We start from the raw sequence: 17,161 nt of genomic DNA, 5'->3' as shown, positions 1-17,161 counted from the left end.
TCAGAACATCTAGTTGTTCCCTTTTTGTAGGCTGGAAGGCCAGCACGGTTCAGAGGCGCAAAGATCTCAACAAGAAGTGAGGCCCAGCAGCACTCACCGCTGCACTTGGCTTTGGAACCTCCCCATGAATAGACTGAGGAAGACCACCAATGTTATGATTTACAGTTAGCACACGACGCATGTCTGTGCAACCAGGAAGAAATACATAATTCTCTTCCCAAGGCTCTGCAGTCTTCATGGCACCAACACAGCCTCACAGAAAATCGTGGTTCTGTGCAGGAAACAACTTTGTTAAGGACAGCCCATCCAGTTTAGCAGAACTGACCAGCAGGGACGTTCTTTAGAAAGCAGACCCTCAACACCAACTGAAGCAAATCCAGCCTCTGTTTTTGCATCAATCTTCCTTTCCACTCACAACAAATTTAGACCAGACATTCAATTAAATGCTATGAAATGAACATCTTAGAAAGCAGCTTCCCCTTTTCTTAAAACCTGCAAAGCCCCAAGTTTCTAAGAAGCCTATGCTGAAAACGTAACAATAACACTAACAGCAGCTCTTTACTGACAAAGCTTGACCAGTGGAATTACAGATTTTAGCTTTGTTTAAATAATATGATTGTAAAATCTGCGCAACTGCTTGAAAACTTGGGAAGCTCAATGTTACACTGTCGTCTGGCTGTTAAAATTCTTACATGTAGGTCACAAGTTAATTGCTGAATCATTTATAATAGTCATGCTCTTTCTCGTGAAAGAGATGCTCTCTGTTGAATGCACATGGTTTTTGACATGGTAAGTATGTAATGCCACGTCACTCACTTCTACATGCAGTGCTTAGATCCTGGCACTTAAAGGAACTGCTGAGAATGCCAGCTTAGCCACCTAAATAACACAGGTCAAAGTATCTCCTTAACGTGAAGGTGCAACAGCAGTTTCAGTGACTGCACGTGCCAACCAGGCCCAGGACAGCCGCTCTTGGCACTCCAGGCATCAAAGCCACAGCAGCTGTTGATTTAAGTAGAACCCATCAGCTGATTCTTTCTACTGCTATCCCCACTAGAAAACAGCCAGGAAGCATATGCGAATGCACTTACATACCTTGCACAGCACAGCCAGGATCTCAGAGTCCCTTATTTAAGGCTGTTTCTTTGCAGATGTTTACATACATGAAAAATTTAATGTATTAAATCCGTTAAAAGCAGAGTATCCTCCACAGTTTAACACTACGTTTCATGCTTCTACCATGAAAGTGAGCTGTTACAGCAAACTTTCGATATTTGCAGATGACACTCAATAGCCAGCTTTTCTCTGTTTGCATTTTAAAAGATCAACTGGAACTGTTTGGGCAGCAGTTACACTGTTCATACTGCATGCTGAAATCGTACAGATGCTAGGGCATCCCACTTCAAGAGTCTGCAACATTCCTGATTTACACTATAAAATAAAAGAGCACCAGCTATTGGGAAATGAAGAGCCTGCTTCTTGCCCCAAATCCTCCATTGCGGCATTCCATCCGTGTCTGCGTTCCCACCAACACCAACAGATTTTTGTATTCGCTTACTTTGTGGTTTGTCTGTTTTAAGACAAGTATTTAAACATCTTCAGACTATACAGCAAATCAAGAATCAGAAGATGATTTCCAAAATAAACCTGCTCTTTCAGAAAGCCCAAAGGAAAAGGCACACAACAAAGCATGTGACACAGAACACGCCGTGTCTAATGCAAATACCAATGACCCTGTATCTGTTACCAAGAGGATCAAGAGACACAAAATCAAAAGAAAGTAACACAAAACTGTGCATCTAATTCCAGACACCTGTAGTTTAATGACATTTCACAACAAGGTAAGCATTGCTGTGATTCATTTGAACTTGGAAAGCAGTTATTACCAGTTTCCGCAAATCAACACACACTAAAATATCTGAAAGCAGTTCTGTGAACAATTAAGCCAAGTTTTCCTTTTCGGTCATTTTATTCTAATGTGAAACACGAAGAAACAAGCACCCAAATAAATCCAATAGAGTATGAAACTTTAATAAAAGTTGTTTAAAAAACAAAGAGCAAAATTTTAAAAAGAAACTGAAAAGCTTGACTCCTAATCACACATCTTTCCACCATCAGCAAGAGTACTTTCAGACCTTCAAAGAGGAAAAAAAACAAAAACAAAGATCTGCTGTTGAAACATTACTCCCAAAGACTGTGGAAACGCATAACATGAAGCTTCAGAGACAGACAGCTTTATTAACAGGAGGCTTAATTTTAAACAGTATATACAAATCACATGACTGTTCCAAAGTTGGGACCACCTAGTAACCTCTCAAAACAAAATTATGCTCATGAATTACAGAAGCATCTGTGTAATGCAACCGCCTCTTCATTGAAGTGCACCTTTATACAATCCTTCCACACATTCCTGTACTGGGGAATCCTCTCAGGATGCAGCGCCGCACAGGTTTCCAAAGCTCTCCTACACACCACGGGAATAAAACTGTTGCCACTTGCACCTCTCAATTTTGCCAGACCATACACTTCAGTGTTCCATGATAGGCAACACCAAAAGGCACTGTTTTTCCTTGTCCAAAAGTAATAATGAAAAAAGATAGGAAAAAAAAAATCCAAACAAAAAAAATAAATAAATTAAAAAAAATCCCAGTTTAAGGATTGCTATGTTTAAGTACAATGATTTGCAGGGAACAGTGGGATTTTTCAGGCAATGCCCCAATCTGAAAAACTTATCATCCGCCAAGCGAGGATGAACCAAAAATTTCTATACTTGTCACTTGTGTTATTCTTTCCTTTCCAATTTTCCATGAAAGGATTTTACTGTACAGCAAAGAAAATCGCAACTCTTTACAGACTCGGAATACAACAACAGCACAAGTTTATTGCAAAAATATATAGTAAACTCCATATCTTCAAGTTTTGGAGAAAAATAAATTTTTATCTCTCAATTCACCCATAGCAGTAATTCATGACAGAGTTGCTGAAGATGAAAGTTTCTTTCACATATAAACTAATTTAAAGCATTAGCTGGACTCCAATCTTCAACTAATAATCACCGCTTTGGTTCTCTTAGCAGAGCCTCTATGCAAGGAGATCAAGAGACACGTGAGAAATACAACATCAGTATCCAGCTAGTGCCAAAGATCCTGTCCCAAGTGATTCATGTGATCCTAACAAATCAAGCTACTTAAACAATAATGAGCATTTTCAAGTTGTTACTTCTACTGCAAATGTTTTAAACGTACTATAAAACTCATAATGTTCGAGGTTAGCTATGCTCGTGGCAAAAGTCTTATTCTGCACAGTTATAATTGCAATATATAAATAACTAAAGGTTATTCCACAAAGAACAGCTTGAATTTTACAGAACAATTCCGCTCATACTTATAGGAATTAGTTTGGTAGACACATCAGCAATGGGCATAATTCAACTGTTCACACAGTGAGAATCTTGGAAAAAATAAAAATACATACACAAAACAATTAATCTGTGTACACTCAGAATTCGTTCAGTTGCAGAGTAAAATCAGAACTTTAAACAAAGCTTTGACCTGTAAACAAAGCAAATTCAGCCAGCTTTTAACCAAATCTAGAATAGCTATCTATTTTACAATGGCTTGCAAGAGCACTCACTGAAGAGCTTCACTGACTTCATCTATTTCCCTTATCCGAAACTACAAAAAACCAGCCGAGGTTCCTTGATAAGCACTGTGTCCAGCATAGCTCACCAGACTTCTATGATGAAAAATAACCTGCCTACCTTCTCCACGCATTTGCACGGGAAAATCCACTGCACGTGTATCCTTGCAGTGCTTCTTCCATCACGGCTAACACAGTGCTCTGCCTTATCAAAACAAGTCTGGTTTACAATTTAAACAATCCACAGGTTCTATCCTGGAAATACTATAAAAACCAATCCAGATGCATTTATCACAGCACTATGAATACCTATTCTACAACTACTCCATATTAACAGCTACCCTAAAACAAGCTTTACTTTTCTTGAGCCTATAGGCCTATCATTTAAATCAACAACTGCTGCCATCGCTTCATCACGAGACTCAAACGCAACCATCGCTTCTCCCGTGGGCATGCCTTTTTCATTGTATTTTAAGCACACTGAACCAGGGATCACTTGGTAACCATAAAAGAAATCCAAAATTTCATCCACCGAAACAGTGAAGGGCATATTTTGCACTTTAATGACAGTTGGTCCTGGCTTCCCAGACCCCGATCCAAAACCTGGGGGTCCACTAATATGTATATTTCCCGGTCCGGGTCCGAATGCGGGAGGCCCACCTAAATGCCCAAGACTGCCAGCAATTCCTGGAGGACCACCAGCAAAGCCAGGGGGTCCACTTAAGTTGCCAGGACCATTACCAAAACTCTGAGGGCCCCCTCCAAAACTCGATGGTCCACTCAAATTAGCAGGACCACCTGCAAAACCTGGGACCTCAATACCCGCACCAGGCAAACCAGCGCTTGCGACCGCAGGTATTCCCGGCCTAGCATCAGGAAAGCCACCTATCCCAGGTGGCGGCAGAGGAGGACCAAACGTGCCAGACCCACTGAAGTTACCGGGGAAACTGAATGGAGGACCGTTGTTTGCATCTTTAGGATTTCCTCCCAAGAAGGGATGCTCATCCCCAGTGGGGGGCTGTGCTCCCGGCACAGCTGTGTTTCCTTGTAGTGGTATTTTCAGGATCTTTTTCCCTTGAGACGGTGGGTTTCTCTCAATATCTCTCATTTCTTCTACAGTAATCAAACGTAACACAACATCTCTTCCATTCAGCTTTTTACGGTGCAAACGCTCTGCTTTACGAGCATCGTCTTCAGCTTTGAACTGAACCAGCGCTTGTCCTAAACCTTGCCCGTTATTATCAACAAGAATTTGTACAGAGTTTTCTTCTACCGCCAGTCCCTCTAGAAATTGAAGAATTTCCATTTTGGTTATATTGTATGGAATATTAGATATATGCGCACACAATTTTGGTGAGCTTGACTCTGCCTCAGCATTCATGATGATCTCTCTCTGGTCATAGTTGAAATTCTGCAACCTTTTACGAATCAAATCTATCTTTTCTAACATTGCCTTTTTAGTAATTGGATGAACTTGAATAAAACGATTCCCTATGTACTGCTTATGATGACACAAAGCTGCTTTGTAATCAGCTTCATTCCTGAACTCCACAAAACCCTCTCCAATTGCTTTCCCATTAGGTCCATAAGCAATATAGATGCTGTCTTCAACTATATCCAGCTTTTTAAAAAAATCTATCACATGCTTGTTCTCCGACTCAAAGGGAAGACCTTTCAAATAAACACAGAAACCCTGTTCGTGGGGAGATCGCGACCGTGACCTTTTCTGTCCACTGGGAGATTTGGACCTAGGATGAGGCTGTGGAGGAGGAGGGTGTGGTTGTCCAGAGGGGCCCATGGTTTGCTTGAACGTTATGTGGCCTCCGGCAGCCACCCACTGTCTCTCTGTTGCAGGACTAACTTCAACATACCGCTGAATCATCAGCATTCTGTTTCGTTTCAGTGCTTCAAATGTATCTTGAGGAGAAAAAAACTTGACTAGTCCATTTCCATTATTTCGACCTACATGATCCTTCAGCATATGGATCGCATCCACACGGAGCCCAAGGAAAAATTCTTTCACATCGGCTTCTGTTGCAGAAAAGGGCATTCCGTGAATGCTGACGTATAAATCATCTGGATTGATTGGAATTGGTTTGACGTTACTTTGAGAATTCATCTGGATAGGATTTACAGGATTCATGGGACCAATAAACAATGGATTCAAGCCGCTGTTCATATTCACTGCTGCTCCAGACCCATTCATTCCAGTGGGTAACGGTGCTACAGGCGGAGGATTCAGAGGAGGCATTCCTGATATGGGAGGTATAGGTGTCATTGGGGGTACTGGGGGCACAGGGGGTATTGGTGGAACCGGAGGAACAGGAGGCAATGTGGGTACGGGAGGAGGAACAGGAATTGGAGGAATAGAAGGCATTGGTGGCAAAGACGGCATAGCTGGAATGGGAGGGATCGGTGGAGGAGGTACTGTGTTCATCGGGGATGCTGTACTGGGTATAGTTGAGCTAAACGTGGGGCTACCAAAAGAACTCCCAAGATTTGGAGGTGCAGTCCCCATACCGGCAGTAGAAAATGTGGATATGTTTTTATTGCTCTCATGCACAGTAGTAGAAGCTGTTACTACGCTAGGAGAAGGATTATTAAAGTTAGGTACAGTAGTAGGCAAGTTAACCCTTCCACTCATCCCAGAACTAGGAGGTGGTCCCGACCTGCTAGCATTTGCTGGCGGCATATCTAGATTAGCAGTTTCAAAACGTCTACGGCTGAGCTCTATCATGTTCTGCATTTCAGTTTTACTGCTCAGTAACAGCGTTACTTTTGACCCTTTAATTGTACCACCTGTGCGCATCATACCAAGCCTTGCATCTTCATCAGTGGCAAAAACGATGAAAGCCTCACCCAGTTCACCCCCTACAATATGCACGCCCCCATCGGGAATGGTCAATCCAGAGAAGAAGTGGCGAATGTCCATGGTCCCCGCCACAATCGGGAGACCTTGCAAGCGGATGACCACAGCCATGCTGCGCTGAAACAACACACACCTGCAGATGAGAAAAGGCAACGGCTATGTCAGACTACTGTTTATGGCACCATGCAATTACCTACAGACACCATCTACTATATTTGTTTACATACTCCTAACAACATCTTGTAAAAATTAAGCATGTTCATATTCCAAGTTCCTTGTTCATGTTTACTTCCCACAGATTGAAGTATTAAGCATTAACCAACTTAATTCGTGTACATTTTGCACTAGAAATTCCAAAATATCTTACACCAAGACCCACCAGTATCAGTGCAAAAAGTGAAAATTATAACCAAAGGGAAAAAAAAACGCACCTGGGGAACAGCAAAGATCAGAAGTATCATATCCATATCTGAATATTTAATGGAACATTTATTTACCCAAGCAAACAAAGTCAAATTAGCATACTGATATAACTGATAAGGTATTCACTGTACCTGGCAAAGAGACTGACAACATTTCTGCACTACTACGGGCAATTAATGGTTCTCTTTTCCATTTAGGGAGGGAATTTATCTCCTGCCAGTTGATAAGGGCTGAGAATACACAGCAAGTTATGAACAGAAACTCAGCATGGATAGGAGTGTGAATCACACATCCTGATGAGGGCCATCCAGATTTTTCTCCTACAAAAAGCAGGTCTAGTTGACAGTAAAACCAGAAGCTGTAAGCTGGACCAAGACATTCTGTGACTTCCCAGAGCACACCTGAACTAGATTAACTTGTATGCATCTCCTAGCTAGACAGCTGGCCTTTAAACCTTCCAGAATGAAGGAGTAACTTTTTAATAGTTGTTGACACGCTGTCTAAGATTACACTTTCAGTCTCTGGCACAAGTAAATTACTTCCAGCTCTCCAACTGAGGCTAGTGGAAGATTAACATAAATCCCGACCCCCTGAGGTTGCATCAAAAGTTCATGATAAGAAGAAAACAAGGTAATTCTCACTTATTCTCAACATGCCTTCTCTCAAGCCTCTAAAAGCATCATAACAATACCAACACACTAATCCACCAGTTCAGAAGGCAGACTCTTACTCTAAACACTCCCAGCAGTACCTCGTTTCCATCTGAACCACTTCACCTCTTTCTGACCTCCCAGAATACAGGCTTGTTCAGTAACTGTATGCAAGAGCACTAAGGCTTCCATTAGTCACATATAAATGGCGTCAGAATACTCATTAGGTCTTTGAAGTCGAGAATGAACCAGATGACACAATGCAACACCAGGAGGCAGAGCACCACCAAAGAGACCCTCTTCTGGCAACACAACAAAGTTTGACCGACTGAGGGCGAGTGCTCAGCACTGATATTCCTTAAGTACAGCATCCCAGCATTACAGCCAGATTTCATCCAGCTACGTTTGCATGCCTAAGCCTTCCAGCAAGCTTAGCATAAAAGCACCTGAAATGGATCCTGAACTACTAGATGAAGCCATTATCCAACAATTTAACATGACATATGGCTGAACTCAGTACTTAATGAAATTAATTATTCTACACAAAATAAGCAATTCTTTGGTTTGCATGACAGGACTTCAGGTTACTCAAACGGAGTAAAGGACTTTTGTTGCCCATCAAGCAGAGTTAACCTCTCCCACACACAAACAACCTTGTGAAACAGCATCACAGGACAGGAGCCAGGCAAGGAGGTCTCCTGTCCCTCAAGCAAACAGCACAGCAGCCCCCAGCAAAGTGTCAGCTCTGTGGCTGCACCCATTGCAAACAAGCGCCTGATCCCTCATCCGGGCCAACCTGAGCAAGAGAACTCAGCTTCCACAATCAATATGAAAATGTGACAAATCAAATCAACCTCTACAGACCATCAGGAAACCCACTACTTCATCAGGGTGGTGCAGCAACAGAAAAATACACACTCAGCCTCAAAGATTCGTTTTTGAAAACCAACTTTCCCTACTCCCTGCAAGGTAACTAACAAAACACGTGACATCCATCTCTTCTGGGCACACTTATATTTAATAATGTTCACTGCTCAATCATCTTCCAGCAGCAACAAGAAAGTGGTCTGTGTGAAAAATAAACAGAACAAAGCAGGAACTACCTATGCTAAGCACACATCCAAGAAATCACACAAGGCTTTTTGCGCTATTAAAGCTGCAGCATTTTTCAGTGATTCTGCAGTTTTCAATTTGCCCAGTATACCAACAGCCATCTCTGAAGCTGAAGTGAAAAGGAAAATCCTGCATACATGAAGGAAGCCACACTAACTGCAATTGCAAAACATTCATTACCTCAATTTGCTACAGGATCGCTTTCTAACTAGACGATCAGACGATCTAACTAGACTAGGCAACCGAGCAGTATCAAAATATCCGTTGTTTAGCATCTACACTTTGAAAACCAGGATAGTAATTGTGCTAACAGTAAAACTTGTATTTTTTGTGTTACACAAAGGAATTCATTTCCGAAGCTTTTTAAGCATCACAACTCACACTTCAAGTTTCTCCTGTTTAGTGGAAGATTACTTTCTTGTGGTCACTTCCTTACAACAACCTGACACAGCTGAGAGTAAAACATCAGCAAACTGCCTTTCCAGATGCGCTGCTGCAGAAGGCACACGGTCAGAGCTGACAGCCTGCAGGTAGCCATGTTTCCTGGTGGTTCTGGGAACCCAGCCCAGAAGGCAAATTAACAGATAAGGCTATAGCAAGAACTCTGAAGACTTCAAGCATTCAAAGATTTATAAAGCTTCAGGGGTAACATAAGTGTCTCAGTCTCACATTATATTCCAAACTTCATTAGAAGTGATAAAAAGTATCCAAGTTTTGTTACTAAGCACGCTATTTAGGTTCACTATATAGTTACTGCCAGAACACCACAAATAGCTGCTTAGGAACAGACTTGCCGAAAACACCAGTGGTAATGACCTCAGCCTAACTAATTCCACATGCGATACAAAACAAGTGCTCAGTATTAAGCAAAAGCTAATGGTGGCATGACATAAATAAAAAATTAAGGGCTAAGTCAAATATTTCTGGCAATAAGTATTTTATTAACTCAAAACATAACTGCTGCAAAATTTATAAGGATTTCAGTGCTTTAAAAAAAAAGCATTAATTTCGCTTCTATGGTTTAAAGAAGGAAAAAAAAATCATAAGACAGTAACAAAAGGGCCAAATTCCACATCTGTAGGTCAGATTTATTTCAAGGTGCACTTAAGAGACAATAAGCGACTTGTGCCAACTTTCACACTAACCATAACAGCACAGCCTGCTCATGTACTGCCATCCTCGCTTCCTAAAGAGCAACATGGGTGCAGGGACAGCATCAGCCAGAAGGGATTGTGCCCGCTGCCAGGCACCATGCCAGGCTGTCAGAGCTGCTCCTCCTCAGCTATTTCACTGTTATTCACGTACCTGAGATTTTCTTGCAGAGTCTGTATCCCAAAGTTATGCTAGGAACAAGCCACCTCCAATAACAACGCGAGGTCAGAAGGGGAAAGTAAACACCTCCCTACAATTAACCCAAGTCATTTGATGAATCTTGACAGACAGCATTTTCAACATGCTCTTAGAACGCTGATGTTAGACTAGAGAAGAGTGCACAAGACGGCAATGTTACTTCCGCCTACGTGCTGGTCAGTAAAACAAGCAGGAGAGCTGGGTCACAAGCATGAACTGACACTATTAACCTGAGAGCACCATTTCAAGATGCATGACTCTTTTCACATCAAGGCAGGTTTAGAAGATTCAATTTGTTCCCTGGAGCATTAATGCACAAAACCTATATGGCACACACAATCTATCCAGCAGTTCTTGGATGAAGAACTGGAATAACGTTCTAGCTGTAGGAAGATTTTAAAAGATCCACACTAAGACTGCCCAGCAATACCTACAACTGCAGGCTGCAGGATTTCTTCATTGTTATTCTTCATTTACTTTTCTATGCTAAACTTAACCTATTAGATTAGGAAAGATTTGAATTAGCACAGAAATGACTGTCTGATACTTTTAAATTCTGCAAAACTTAATCAGAGCCAGTTACTATAGGCTTCCACACTCCAATAGCTGGAGCCTGCAGAGAACTAGTTACGTTTCCAAACAGAGCAAAATAACTGGGAGAGCGTTACAGCCTGCCACGCAGTGATGGAATGACAAAACCTGAGTAGGACAGAAAACTATTCTGTGCGCACACCGCTGCCAGAAGGACCACCACCAGTGGCAGTCCACAGGAAAAGACCACCTATGGATGACCCAAATGTTTCCATATTGAGTCAGGGATTCCAGAAGCTTCAATTATTTATTAAGATACACTCAATATGCATAAAAAAAGAAATCTTCAATTCGAAGTCTCTTACCTGCAAAGACAGATGTTTTTTTCTTAACAAGTAGCAGAAGCCAAGCCAATCCTGTGGGCAACCAATTAAAACCAACTTTTAGACTGCAATAAAGAATAAATGGAGGCAAAAATCAATGCAGGCAACACAACAGCAGTAACAGTCCACAAAGAACTGCATATACAGAAAGTTCAAACCTGCAACCACCACAAGGAACTGTGACATACAACAGACAAGATTAAGAGTGCATTTTCTAATACCTTCTGCCTGTATTTCAATAATTGCATTGCAGTTCCTGTACAGTTCGGGACGTGAATATACCTTTGGCAAAGAACAGAGCAAGAACCACAAAACATTTGAAGAGTCCTTCAAGTTTCCCCACTTCCAACAGTTGATCAATTCACTCAAAAGCAAAGATCAGAATGCAAACACTAGACAATTCCAAATTCTCACAGACCCTCGCTCCATCAATAACACCAGCAGTCCTTTCTCCAACTGTACATTTTCTTATTCCAACAGAACAACACAAGTCACATCTCAGCATCTCCCTACAGGCCTTCCCCAGAAGCCAAAAGATGAAAGCAGGCACCGCTCAGAGCCACCTCCAGCCAGCACCTGCACAGAGCACGCTGTAAGACCTCCCTGCTGATGTACGGTACTTTCATTGGCAATCTGCAGTTTCATAATCCACATCCCGACCAAACACCCAGGTTTTTCATCCTTGAAAGTACAAAATGTCTTCCTGGGATTACAACTCAGTAGAAAAATAAGAGAGAAAGAGCTGAGCATTTTGCAATGCAACACATATTTGGTATTTTAAAGAAGGAATGGAAAAACTCCTCCTCTTTCAACACTTCACATGCAATCTCATACTGAAGATTTCCTTCCCTGAACGTTACCCATAAAAGAATTACTCCAAGAACAAACACCTGTCTGCTCCTCAGACAACCCAAACATGCAGTACACTGTTATCATTATCAAAATGAAATGACAAAGAAATGCAGCTAAACTATCCATAAATTCCCTGGCAGAAAGAATCAAGACGAGCACATATACGCACAGATCTTCAAGGGCATTTACCAGCAGGCTTACAAATAAAAAGACTCAACTATACTTTTCAGATTTTTATTAAAAACACGTATAAAAAATTAAGACTGGATTTGTATTGCAACCTTAAGACAAGTCAGGCAATCCTACAGCGAAGAGATTCAATTATATTCTTTCATATCTTGCAGTTTCAATCAGTAGTTCACAAGGCAGGTAAGAACATAACCACCTGAAAACCAGTTTCGTGCAAGACCACATCTGCTTCCAGGAACAGATAAATCCTATGTGCACAAGGAACATTCTTCAAAAAAAAAAAACATTTCAGATACTTCCAGCACAGCAACTACAGCGCTGCAGGAGCCCCTTTCCACAACAAGCTGCTGACCCACAGAGGACTAAGCAAACGTGCTATGAGGGCAGACACGGCGTACACCAAACCAAGCAGCACACCTCAGAAAAGGTACAGAGCTCTGCATTTAAACTTTCCACAAGACATCATGTCTATTCACAACTCCAAATTCTCTCAGAGAGCACCCATCTCTCTCCTAAAGATGTCCTTCCCAGTCAACCCCACGTAGAGGAGCACAGCAGGGAGGCAAGCACTGACCAGAGGGCAGGCACCCCCACAACACCACCACCGTACCTCTGCGCACCTCCGGGGCTCCACAACACCTCGCGGGCTACACGCCAACAGCCACCGCCATCCACCGCCACGGCACACCCGATGCGGGGCCCTCGCAGGAGTCCACGGAGGAGCCAACAGCCGGCTGTCCTGCCTAGCCCCGACACTGCGAGACGGGTAAGAAAGTCACTAAGAAGAATGGGTAACGTCAGGTGAAACAAGAGCCGAGAGATTTTTCCCAAAAAAGTTCAGAGCCCGCATGCGGGGGGAGCACCGCCATACCCGCCGAGCTGATTGTTTTACTAACGACAAAAGGCCTCAAGCGACTGCGCAGAGTCTCCCTGGCACTTACGGAGAGGGGGGGAACCTGGAGGTGCGGCGTCGGCCCCGCGAGCAGCAGAGCGCTCCTTCCCAGCGACACGGGCAGATCGCCCCGCTCCGCCCCCCGAGGCCGCGAATCCCGCCCGGGCCCGGCCCCGCGCCGCCTCCTCAGCAGCCCGCGCCGCCGGGCGCGTACCTCCCGCGGCCCCGCCGCCACACAGGCACACGGCCCCACCGGCACACGGCCCCACCGGCACACAGCCCCACAACCGCGATGTGCCCGGGCCAGGCCGTGCCCGCGGCGCTCCCCCAGCTGCCCACTCGGCTCCGCGGGCCGCGGCGAAAGGCGGTGTGCGGGGACGCGGCCTCAGCCCCCAACCTCTGTACGGCCACACAGAGCGACGCCCGCTCGGCGCTCCGCTCCGCTCCCCTTTGTGCGCGGGGCCGCGTGCAGCCGCGCCCGCCCGGCCTTCCCTCCCCTCACCTCGCCGCGAGCCCGCAACGCGGGGCGGGCGGTCAGTCGGCGCGGGCCCGGCCCGCCCGGGCGTCGCCGCGCTCTTACCGAGGGATCTGTACGGGAATAAAGGGTTAAGAACGGCGCTACACCGCCCCGGGCCCCGCTCCGCGCCGAGCCCAGCGCCACCGACCGCGCAGCGCCACAAAATGGCCGCCTCGCTGCGGCGCCGCCACCCGCCGCCAGGGAAGGGCGGGGCCAAGGGCCCGGCGGAAGGAGCGGGGCGGGGCTTCACAGCGCCCCCTGGCGGCCGAACCGACAGGAACCGGGAGCGGCTGCGCGCACGGTGCCATGGCGCATGCGCAGCGCGGCTGGCGCCTGGCGGCGGGAGGTGCGTGTGTGGCGGAGCTGCGGGGTTACCACAGCTGGGGGTGGGGAAGTTCGGGGCTGAACTTGTAGCGCACGATGCGTATTCGTTGGCTCTGGTACAACAGTATATATTGATTATATGCTGAGTCTTCTGGAAATTAACGGTGGTACACCTGAGCAGATGGGTTATTGCTGAGGAAACGGGGGCATCAGATCGGCAGCCGGCACGGAGCCCTGTGGCAACGAGCTGCTGCTGCTTAGAAGCACAGCAGGATTGATTAGAGCTGTGCCACTACCCCGAGTCAGGGCCCTTTTGTTGTAAATCCCCTTCTGTATTCGCCCTTAGTTAAACGTCTACTGTGCGCACACCCAGCGCTTACCCTGACGGAGCACAGCGGGGCACCTCTGTCACCGCTGTGTGGAACGGGCTGCTCCAGCCCTTATTTCTAACAAAATAACTGTAACCGGCATCGTCTGCTGCACGGAACAAACACACTCATGTGGCGACGTTTTGATTCGACAAGGCCGGGTTGTGACAGCTCGGCTGCTGTTAGCAGTGTTGGCAGGCACAGGGATGCTCACAGAGCCCCTTCCCCACCACTCTCGATGCCTTCCAATAAACAGCCCACACCTGCTCATCTCCTTGGTAACCCTGGCTGTACTGCTGTTAGACTTAATTTCTAATAGGGTTTCCCTGAAAATGTATCCCTTCTGTCAAGTGAACCCCTCCGTTTCGTCTCCTTAGCCAAGATGGCCAAGGTGGGCCCTCTGTGCACCACACCCCGCTCTGTTTGCTCTCTGTAGCATCCTGGTGTCTTGTAATTCATTTGTTCCTATCATAAGTGGCACTCAGCAGTCGGCATGCACACGCACAGCAGGCACAGCCAAAGGAAGCTCCGAGGAGCATTCAGTGCTGGCGTCCAGCACCAGGCTTGCTCTGCCTGGCAGACACCTGCTTGCCCAGCACCCACCAGGGGCTGCAGGAGCACAGGGACCAGGCAGAGCACGTTGCTTTTGCTGCAGCAATGGCCCTTCAGTGGGTACGGGGAGGGCAACAGAAGGGCAGTGCTGAACACTGGAAGAAAACTAGGAATGCTGGTCTTCTGCGCAACACGTTGAGTCACATCATCGCTTTGTGTTATTGAAACAAAGCCTTAATGCAAGATCTCACAGATTTGCAGAAGTTAGAAGGGTCTGCCCAGAGCAGTGCACACAGCACCACATCCAGGTGGCTTCTGAAGACCTCCAAGGAGGAAACTCCACAACCTCTCCAAGCAGCCTGTGTCACTCGTACAGCACAGAAGTGCTTCATAACATTCAGAAGGAACCTCCTCATCTGTTGGTTTGTGCCCATCACTTCTTGCCCATCTCTGGATATCACTGAACAGAACCTGGCTCCATCCTCTCTGCATTCTCACTTCAGGTGTTTATGGACACTGATGAGACCCTCTCTTCTCCAGGCCGAACAATCCCACCTCCCTCAGCCACTCCTCACAGGTGAAGTGCCCTAATCCCTTAATAAATGTGTGACATTTGCTGCACAGACTAGCAAAAAAACCAACAACCCTACAATCAATATAATCCTCCTTAGATTTTTGCTGGACTCTATCCATACCAAATCCACAAAAGGTGCTGCTGAGGGAGTCCCTACACCCCAGCCAGCTGCTGCAGGTTAACAGCATCCCTGCATATTGAAGCCAGCACCTCAAACGTTATAGTCTGTGCTGCAGTTCAACTGGAGCACAAATGTCTGATCAGGATTTCCTCCAAAGAGCAGAACTCAGTGTCTTCTCAGTCATAGCCAAACACTTGTAGGGACTGAACTAAATGTCACCTCCAGAACACTTGAAGAAAATATTTTTCTAGTGTAGATTAAAAGGAACACAAACCCAGGCTGCTATTAGGAGCATGCCAATTGGCCAAGGGTACCCAAGACGAGTTGGCAGCATGATGCAGTCAGACACCAGCAGCAGGGAAAAGAAAGCAGTACAGTGCCTCTGGTCAGAGAAACAAGGACCACTGGTACAAATGTCCTACGTGCACCCTCATATCGTGCATATGAGAGAAAAACAGAGAAAATGATATTGTAAGAGAATGTGATTTGTGTTTATTGGGTACTAAGAAAATTCTGAAGTAGAGCTGGTGTTTCAGTGCCCTCTGCCTAAGCTAAAACTGGAGTAGGATGTTAGTTTGATGGAACCATCATCTGCTATGCCGGTTCCACAATGGAAAGAAAAGTATTTTCTCATTGATTTATGGTTTTGCTACACTGTTGGTCTGGATGCATCACCCTAACTCCCAGGCTCCTTGCCTCTCCAGCAGGCCACAGAAACCACTCAAAAAACACCTCTGATCTTATTCACCCTTCCTTACAAGGACACACTTTTGATGAGTTGGGTAGTTTATCAAATGACTCACACTACTTGGTGTTTTCCTGACCACCACACACCAGCTGCAAGTTTCAGCTGTTCCCAAATCATTGCTCAGCAGAAACAATCCTTAAAGAAACTTCCCAGAAACTCTTTTCACTCCTCATTCATATCCGTATTTGAAATGTCAGTCAGCTGCTTGTTACAAGTTGCCTTGTTGATTCTGTGCAGTAACTTCAAAGACCTCCCAAGAATAAACACCATATTTCAGAGTTTTACTACACCTACTTAGCACAAAACCTCTTTGATCTGAACTTAGAGCTTTATTTGAGCACCCCATATCAGCTTTTTTTACTGCTGTTTGTCCTGTAAAAGGATGAGGGGAAACGGCCTCAAGTTGTGCCAGGGTAAGTTTAGGTTGGGCATCACAAAGAACTTCTTTACAGAAAGGGTTGTTAAGCTCTGGAATGGGTTGCCCAGGGAGGTGGTTGAGTCACCATCCCTGCATGTATTTAAAAACCATCTGGATGTGGTGCTCAGGGCCATGACTGAGTGGAGGGCTGTTTGTTAGGGCAGTATGGCCAGGTTGTGGTTGGACTCGATGATCTTTAAGGTCTTTTCCAACCTGAGCAGTTCTATGACTCTGTGAGTGAGTGGAAGATCATCTATCAGAGTGCTCAGCTCTCCCAAGCATTCTGCTTCTCCACTCGGCTGTGGGAAACTGCACCTTGTCAAAGCACAGAGCATCCATGCTATGAGCAAAATCAATCTGACTGCACACAGCGAGAGTGTGACTGAAGTCCCACCATAGAACAGTAGCTCAGTCAATCAGGCAGGTAGAAGATCCAGAACAAGGAAGTTATTTTGCTGGGAGCAATAACTTTTATGTTAATTTTTCATTTTAAAATCTAATGATTTTTGCCTGTCTGCCTATCATCAACAAACTGCCTGTTCTTTCCACAAGTCTAACATGGCTAATTCCATATGATCTTCTGTGGGAAATGCTACTTAGCAGTTAGTCGGTATGTTATATCAGCTTTTAGAAGTGCTAAAACCCATC

The 17,161-nt window shown here is 45.1% G+C and overlaps 2 protein-coding genes across 6 annotated transcripts in view; both read right to left on the bottom strand.

Moving 5' to 3' along the window:
* The window catches only part of CPNE1 (copine 1), a 42,093-nt gene extending 28,506 nt beyond the window's left edge, over positions 1-13,587 (bottom strand). The window contains exons 1-2 of one of the 3 annotated variants that reach the window (XM_015881292.1): positions 13,472-13,523; positions 10,941-10,991 (exon numbers count right to left, since the gene is read on the bottom strand). The gene's annotated coding sequence lies outside the window, so the exon portion shown is untranslated. Of the gene's footprint in view, positions 1-10,940; positions 10,992-12,609; positions 12,714-13,471 lie in introns of those variants that run through there. The other 2 variants (XM_015881291.1, XM_015881289.1) reach the window with 2 other exon arrangements.
* On the bottom strand, positions 1,951-13,586 carry RBM12 (RNA binding motif protein 12). Of its 3 annotated transcripts, none has more exons than XM_015881283.1 (3): positions 13,472-13,586; positions 10,941-11,023; positions 1,951-6,641 (listed from the first exon to the last, which is right to left on the bottom strand). In XM_015881283.1, exon 3 carries the CDS (start codon positions 6,617-6,619, stop codon positions 3,977-3,979), a length of 2,643 nt encoding a protein of 880 aa, XP_015736769.1. In that variant the 5' UTR covers positions 6,620-6,641; positions 10,941-11,023; positions 13,472-13,586; the 3' UTR covers positions 1,951-3,976. The 3 variants fall into 3 exon arrangements, with proteins under 3 accessions (XP_015736769.1, XP_015736770.1, XP_015736771.1); XM_015881284.2 differs by having other exon boundaries at positions 10,941-10,991; positions 13,472-13,584; XM_015881285.1 differs by lacking the exon at positions 10,941-11,023 and having other exon boundaries at positions 13,472-13,577.
* Positions 13,588-17,161: the final 3,574 nt, after the last annotated feature.

Source organism: Coturnix japonica, chromosome 20, assembly GCF_001577835.2.
Source record: "Coturnix japonica isolate 7356 chromosome 20, Coturnix japonica 2.1, whole genome shotgun sequence".
In the NCBI taxonomy this organism is placed as follows: Eukaryota; Metazoa; Chordata; class Aves; order Galliformes; family Phasianidae; genus Coturnix; species Coturnix japonica.
This window is presented reverse-complemented; position numbering and strand designations above follow the sequence as displayed.

What these genes read in the sequence shown, in the direction of transcription:
- RBM12 (XM_015881283.1), bottom strand. Translation starts at nt 6,619, where the DNA reads ATGGCTGTGGTCATCCGCTTGCAAGGTCTCCCGATTGTGGCGGGGACC.